The sequence below is a fragment of the Limulus polyphemus genome, unplaced genomic scaffold (genome assembly GCF_000517525.1).
Source record: "Limulus polyphemus unplaced genomic scaffold, Limulus_polyphemus-2.1.2 Scaffold11500, whole genome shotgun sequence".
NCBI classification, from domain to species: Eukaryota; Metazoa; Arthropoda; class Merostomata; order Xiphosura; family Limulidae; genus Limulus; species Limulus polyphemus.
In genome coordinates this window covers 5,108-12,814 of record NW_013677110.1, presented here as the reverse complement: position 1 = coordinate 12,814, position 7,707 = coordinate 5,108, and the positions used below count along the sequence as shown (strand labels likewise).

The 7,707-nt window shown below is 34.0% G+C and overlaps 1 protein-coding gene across 1 annotated transcript in view; it reads right to left on the bottom strand.

Moving 5' to 3' along the window:
- LOC106476766 (excitatory amino acid transporter 3-like) overlaps positions 1–7,707 on the bottom strand; it is a 14,154-nt gene that overhangs the window by 1,866 nt on the left and 4,581 nt on the right. The window contains exons 3-6 of the mRNA XM_022380533.1: positions 5,517–5,643; positions 3,279–3,512; positions 2,136–2,330; positions 378–518 (exon numbers count right to left, since the gene is read on the bottom strand). Of these exons, the coding sequence (XP_022236241.1) occupies positions 378–518; positions 2,136–2,330; positions 3,279–3,512; positions 5,517–5,643 (697 nt within the window). The remainder of the gene's footprint in view (positions 1–377; positions 519–2,135; positions 2,331–3,278; positions 3,513–5,516; positions 5,644–7,707) is intronic.

The window sequence follows — 7,707 nt, the reverse complement described above, 5'->3', positions numbered from 1 at the left end:
GTAGTTAGAAAGGATACTACTGGGTCATTTGGTAAAACCTGTTAACGTAGTTAGAAAGGATACTACTGGTTCATTTGGTAAAACCTGTTAACGTAGTTAGAAAGGATACTACTGGTTCATTTGGTAAAACCTGTTAACGTAGTTAGAAAGGGTACTACTGGTTTATTTAGTAAAACCTGTTAATGTAGTTAGAAAAGGTACTACTGGTTCATTTAATAAAACCTGTTAATGTAGTTTGGAAGAGATACAACTGATTTCTTTTGTTGAACTTCGTAATATGTTGCATTTATGTTGTCAAGTTCTCTCCTTTCACTGCTACAGATATTATAATTATGTATCTTTAGATAAATGTTATAATTTATTAATATAAAACTTACAAAAACCAATCAAAGGCAAGTATCATTGGGATATGTTGATGACTGTAGATGCCCACTGCAGCCAGATCTGTGATGAGGTAAACCGGATTTCCAGCATTAATCACGCCTGGGGATGCAATAACGAGAAGTAGCGAAACAAAACTAAAACAAAGAAAAAGATTAATGAAGCACACAATGACTACTCAGTTAAAAGGAAAGAAAATATTTATGACTTACCAAAAAAAAACACTGTTCATTATGTTTTACTGTTGTCCTAAAAAAAGAACACTACTTGCCTGTTATTTACACTTGCGTTAAGAGATCACTGTTAGGCCTATTGTATGATTAACACTATATCCTTTTAAAAAGTTAAAATTCAAGGAACTTGTGTAAAAATTATTCAAAACTTGCAAATTTTCAAACGATCAACATTTTTAACTTACACAGTTAAAATCTTTATTCTGAGACTGTTTAACGGTCATAAAACAACCACTCTATCAAGTATCACTGAACCAAGTGCCGAGTAAGATTCTACATGTTAAAAAGCTGTATCAAGTACCACTGAACCAAGTGCTGAGTGAGATTCTACATGTTAAAAAGCTGTATCAAGTATCACTGAACCAAGTGCTGAGTGAGATTCTACATGTTATAAAGCTGTATCAAGTACCACTGAACCAAGTGCCGAGTGAGATTCTACATGTTAAAAAGCTGTATCAAGTATCACTGAACCAAGTGCTGAGTGAGATTCTACATGTTATAAAGCTGTATCAAGTACCACTGAACCAAGTGCCGAGTGAGATTCTACATGTTATAAAGCTGTATCAAGTATCACTGAAGCATTGTTATTCCAATGTAATTTTAAAGTTATTTAAAACGAAAGTACAATAAGGGAAGAAAAATTATTTTCAGACTTCTTTTTTGTTTTATTTTTGCCAACTGTTGTTAATAGATGGCGCCCCCTACTCTTAATTTCAGAAATTCCGTATTAAACTTGAACTTACGTATCTGTTCTAGTGTTATTGTTATAATAAAGGGCAGCTTTTGCTTTGTAACTTAATCCTCAAAGACCAGCGATCCATTAGTTTGAATGTTCGTCATTCGTATATTCAGCTGTAAAACATAGTAAGTTTTTAAGGTACAAGAATTATACAGTAGGCCTAAAATGTGGGATAAAAATCACATGAGTTTATGTTTAAATTGTAACATTTAAAGGATTGTACTGCATATGTGAATAGAATTTCAGAGAATCTTTGGTCTCTAATCGTCCAAGAAAATTGACGAGTTTCGGTATTATACTAAAGGCCTCTGTGGGACACAAAAGATAGATCTGAAGTGATATTTTTTCTGATTTTGAATCCGAAATGGACAGATTAAAAGGAATTTCTAAAACAAAACATGTACAATTTATGTAATTTTGTAGTAAATTTTATTCCTATTGGTTTCAAGTGGTTTCCTAACTCTCAATGTTTAAACCACAAGAATTATTTAAGTTAAGCCATAGTATAAAAATAACATACAAAAAAGCAAACAATTGCCCTGCAGGGAACACAAGTTATAATCAAAGAGAAAAGCAATTGTCCAACAGTGGACACGAGTTTAAAAGTAAACAGCTGGCTTAAAAGAAACGTTTCTTGTTAATGGACACAGATTAAAAAACAAAAGAGTTTCTAATAGGGAGTAGAGTTTGAAACAGAAGAGATTTAAAACAGTTGTCTTCCTGACAGAGGACAGAAGTTAAAAAAAAAAAAAACGAAGAGAGATAAAATCTTATGCACAAACCACAAAATAACTGTTTGACTAGTTCCTAGTTCCACTCCTTCCATTTGGGCGATAAAGATCGTTGCCAAAACCATCATCATGGCCGATCCATTCATGTGAACTGTCATCCCCAGAGGGAGCACTAATCGCGTAACGACGTGGTTGGTTTTGTTCTTTTCTTCCATACACTGCAGAGTCAGGGGTAAAGTTGCCGAACTGGAATGGAACTGTCTATGTAACTCGAATCACGTTTAGTATTTATACAAATTTTCAGACATTTACCTTCGTTAAAAAGTAAAATTATTATATAAATGTATTTAGATAAATAAACTGAAGTTTAAATTCACCTTTTCTGTTCAATACCACAAAAAATGAAAATAAACTACTAATTTTTTACACAGAACGAGATGTTTAATTTTCATAAAGCTATTCGTGGCTGTGGGCACTAGCAATCCCTAATTTTGAAGCTACAGACTAGAGGGAAGTCAGCTAGTCAACTCCAACCAACCTCTTTAATTGAATAGCGGGATTTGACCAACACAGTTTTAACGAATCCACGCCCACGATTGATTTTGTGTGTGTGGTAACGGGGCGCGAACCTATGATCCATAGTCAGGCATGCTAACCTTTAGGGCCATCTTCACCTAAAAGTAATATGTTAGAAACAAACTGGTGTTTGATTTTAAGAAAATAATAAATTTTCAGGTTATTTAATGAACTACGTGAATATGAAACGTAAACAATATGGGGATTAATACATGATTTGGGTTATTAAACTTCCTTTATATCAATTTATTCCTTCACAATTTGCCCCCCAGCAGCATGTCCGCGGACTTACAACGCTAGAAACCGGGTTTCGATACCCGTGGTGGGCAGAGCACAGATATCCCATTATGTAGCTTTGTGCTTAACTTCAAATAAACAAAACCTTCACAATTTGTAAAAATTATCAATATGTATGCAACTCTGGTAGCTTAGTGGTAAGCTTGGAAAGCGCTAAAATTCGTGGTTCGATTGAGTAGCTTTGCGCTTAAGAAACCTAACAGGAATTAAATATAAAAGTGTTTTTTTTTCAGTGCTTAATGTTTTGACATTTCACCGTTTTTACACGTTTCATTCATCTCTGGAGGCGAAGATTATTTTTGCTTCAGTAAATTCCCTTACCTTGAAGATGATCCAAAGGCCATAATCAAAGCCGAAAACAGATTCATATGGAATTTCACTGGATTTTTCCTGACAATCAGAATGTAGAGTACAGGTAAAAGAATAAAATGATGGAAAATTAGGCCTCCCATGAGAGTTCCAATGTACTTTCCAACACTAAGAAATAGTTTTGAAATTGATTCTGTCCTCATTCCTTCCTGGCATATCCAAGAAAACATGGCGATCGGTAAGAACCTGCAAAAAATAAAAATGAATAATTAAACTTGGAAAGACGACCAGTGGGAGACAGACATTGAAATAGATTAAAATGTGTTTGTATCTTGTATATATAGCAAAGCTAATAAGGCTATTTACTGCCATCCTTAATTTGAATCACTGACCAGAGGGAAGGGATACAGTCAGCAACACATTACCACCGACGTTAATGGATTGATTTCACTCTTATTGGATAGTCAACATGGTTTCACTAAGGAAAAATCTTGCCTTACAAATCTATGAACATTCTTTGAAACAGTTATTGCTTATGTAGATGAGGCTAAGAGTGTGGATCTGGTGTCTGTGGATTTTCAGAAAGCATTTGACAAGGTGCCACATAAGAGGCTTGTAAAAATTAGCTCTATAGGTATGGGGGATGAGTTAGCAAATTGGATAGAAGAGTGGTTAGATGGGAAAAAGCAGAGGGTTGATACAAATGGAGTTCAGTCAAACTGGATGAATGTCACAAGTGGGGTACTCGGGGCTCAGTCTTAGGACCTTTGCTCTTTTTGATTTACACCAATGACACTGATGAAGGAATAGTCAATAGATTACTTAAATTTGCAGATGATATTAAGGTCTTGGGTGTTGCTAGCTGTGAAGAAGATGATGCTGATTTACAAAAGGATTTAAATCATTTAGTGAGTTGGGCAAATAAATGGGAAATGAGTTTTAATTATAATAAATGCAAGATAATGCATGTGGGTTATTGTAATTTTTGGATTATAAGTATAATTTGGATGGGGATAACTCTAACAGTGTTATGAAGGAAAGGGATCTTGGTGTAATAGTCGATCAGTCTCTTAAGCCATCCAAGCAGTGTGCTGTTGCTAGTGGTAGGACAAACAGGTTTGTAGGTTGTATCTACAGTAATATTGATTACAAGTCTAAAGAGGTTATCATTTCATTGTACAGGTCATTGGCTAGGTCACACTTGAAATATTGTGTTCAGTCTTGGGCTCCTTACCTTAAGAAAGACATTGAATTGTTGGGAAGGATTCGGAGAAGGGTTACTAGAATGGTGCCTGGGATGGAGGGGTTGTCATACAAGGAGAAGTTGAAATCTCTCAAATTGTCTTCTCTTGGAGGTAGATCTGATTGAGGTGTTTAAGATTGTAAAGGGAATTGATAGCGTTGATGCATCATCTTTTTTTATACTTAACAGTAAGAATAGAAGGACTAAGGGACACAAATATAACTTCTGGCAAGGTAAGAGGCATCTTCAGTTTTATTTTTCTAACAGGGTGGTTGGCCTTTGGAATGGGTTACCTATGGATGTTATGTAGGCAGTAAATTTAAGTGAGTTTAAGAGAAAGCTTGATAAGTATATGAATGATAAGGGCTGGCTTTAAGATTTTAAAAAAATTATTTATTTATAGTTTTACTTTAGTTTAGAGGATGAAACAGCCGAGATGGACAAATAGGTCCTATGTTGTTCCCAAACGTCACGATGTGTTTTAACACACCACATATTGAAGTGTGAGGAACCCGGCTTGCGAACTCTGAAATCCAGAGCTCCTCCATACGGCCACAAACGTGACATCTAGTGTCAGAAGCTACCACTAAAAGACACCTGGAAATATGTTGAAACATGAAATCATTTAATAACCCAGAACAATGCATTCAGTTCACCTTAAAACAAAATACAAATTTCTGTCTTTCAAGGTTGTTTCCAAGAGCTTTGTTGCAGGAGTAACACTGTAGACAGCTCACATGACTAGTATGAAGAGCTTTGTTGCAGGAGTAACACTCTAGACAGCTCACATGACTAGTATGAAGAGCTTTGTTGCAGGAGTAACACTCTAGACAGCTCACATGACTAGTATGAAGAGCTTTGTTGCAGGAGTAACACTCTAGACAGCTCACATGACTAGTATGAAGAGCTTTGTTGCAGGAGTAACACTCCAGACAGCTCACGTGATTAGTGGGAAGATATTTTTTTGGGAGTAAGACTCCTTGTCTCTTACGTCAACGTATACTTACCACATGATATACTGCATTATCTTGTTAATTATCAAGTTAATCTCGTCCACAATGTCCTTGAGAGTCTTCACTTGGTCACCTAGAACTGCCATTACAGCTCCTATCACAAGGCTACAAAAGAGAAGTCCTGCAAAAATGAAGATTTTTAATCATTTAGTTGAATGACTACGTCTATTAAGAGAATCGTACAACTACAAATACCTTGAATATAAGACTAAAGTTTACTATTTTGCATACCAGCATAAAGAACTAAAGTAAAGGAATCGTTTTGCTTGTTCTTGTTACAGAGGTGTGTTGTTGTTTTATATCATTGGAGGACATGTATCTTGTTATAGACGTGTGTTGTTGTTGTTTTATATCATTGGAGGGCATGTATCTTGTTACAGAGGTATGTTGTTGTTGTTTTATATCATTGGAGGACATGTATCTTGTTACAGAGGTGTGTTGTTGTTTGATATCATTGGAGGACATGTATCTTGTTACAGATCTGTGTTGTTGTTTTTATATCATTGGAGGTTATGTATCTTCTTACAGAGGTGTGTTGTTGTTTTATTTCATTGGAGGACATGTATCTTGTTATAGACGTGTGTTGTTGTTGTTTTATATCATTGGAGGGCATGTATCTTGTTACAGAGGTATGTTGTTGTTGTTTTATATCATTGGAGGATATGTATCTTATTATAGACGTGTGTTGTTGTTGTTTTATATCATTGGAGGGCATGTATCTTGTTACAGAGGTATGTTGTTGTTGTTTTATATCATTGGAGAAAATGTATCTTGTTACAGAGGTGTGTTGTTGTTGTTTTATATCATTGGAGGACATGTATCTTATTACAGAGGTGTGTTGTTGTTGTTGTTTTATATCATTGGAGGTCATGTACCTTGTTACAGAGGTGTGTTGTTGTTGTTTTATATCATTTTATTAGTGTCCATTGAAGGACATGTATTTACTTTGTTGAATATTACGTTTCCCTGAGTTTGTTGGTATATGTCTCACTCAAAATATCTAAAGAAAAGTACCACCAATATTTTTCTTAAGTATTCTAATTATATCTTGAGTTTCCGATGTTTTTTTTACATAGAAAATGAGTAAGGTTACAAGGTTTTGTCATTTCATTAAATAAAGGTTGTAACTTATTAATTCAACATAATGGATTATTTATAATCTCTTCCTCTCAGTAATAAAGGGTATAAAAACAAGTTGGTAAATTGAATAAACTGCCTTATTAAGTTTCTTACTTATATAAGCTTTTAAACTACATATTATACTCATCTCTTTAGTGATTGGTTATCCAATTTTCGTTGCTGAAACTGACAAGAGTAGTGATTGGTTAACTCATAACTTGTTGTTGAAACTGACAAGAGTAGTGATTGGTTAACTCATAACTTATTGTTGAAACTGACAAGAGTAGTGATTGATTAACTCATAACTTGTTGTTGAAACTGACAAGAGTAGTGATTGGTTAACTCATAACGTGTTGTTGAAACTGACAAGAGTAGTGATTGGTTAACTCATATCTCATTGTTGAAACTGATGTGAGTAGTTAACTCATACCTCATTGTTGAAACTGTCGTGAGTGAAATATTAAAGGTTTCCTGTTAACTGACCCATTTAGAGTTTACAATTTATTAGTGTATTATTAACACTTTCCTCTTAAATAACCAATTTGTGGTTTACAATTTATTAGTGTATTATTAACACTTTCCTCTTAAATAGCCAATTTATGGTTTACAATTTATTAGTGTATTATTAACACTTTCCTCTTAAATAACCAATTTGTGGTTTACAATTTATTAGTGTATTATTAACACCTTCCTCTTAAATAGCCAATCTGTGGTTTACAATTTATTAGTGTATTATTACCACTTTCCTCTTAAATAGCCAATTTGTGGTTTACAATTTATTAGTGTATTATTAACACTTTCCTCTTAAATATCCAATTTGGAGTTTACAACTTATTAGTGTATTATTAACACTTTCCTCTTAAATATCCAGTTTGGAGTTTACAACTTATTAGTGTATTATTTACACTTTCCTCTTAAATAGCCAATTTGTGGTTTACAATTTATTAGTGTATTATTAACACTTTCCTCTTAAATATCCAATTTGGAGTTTACAACTTATTAGTGTATTATTTACACTTTCCTCTTAAATAGCCAATTTGGAGTTTACAACTTATTAGTGTATTAT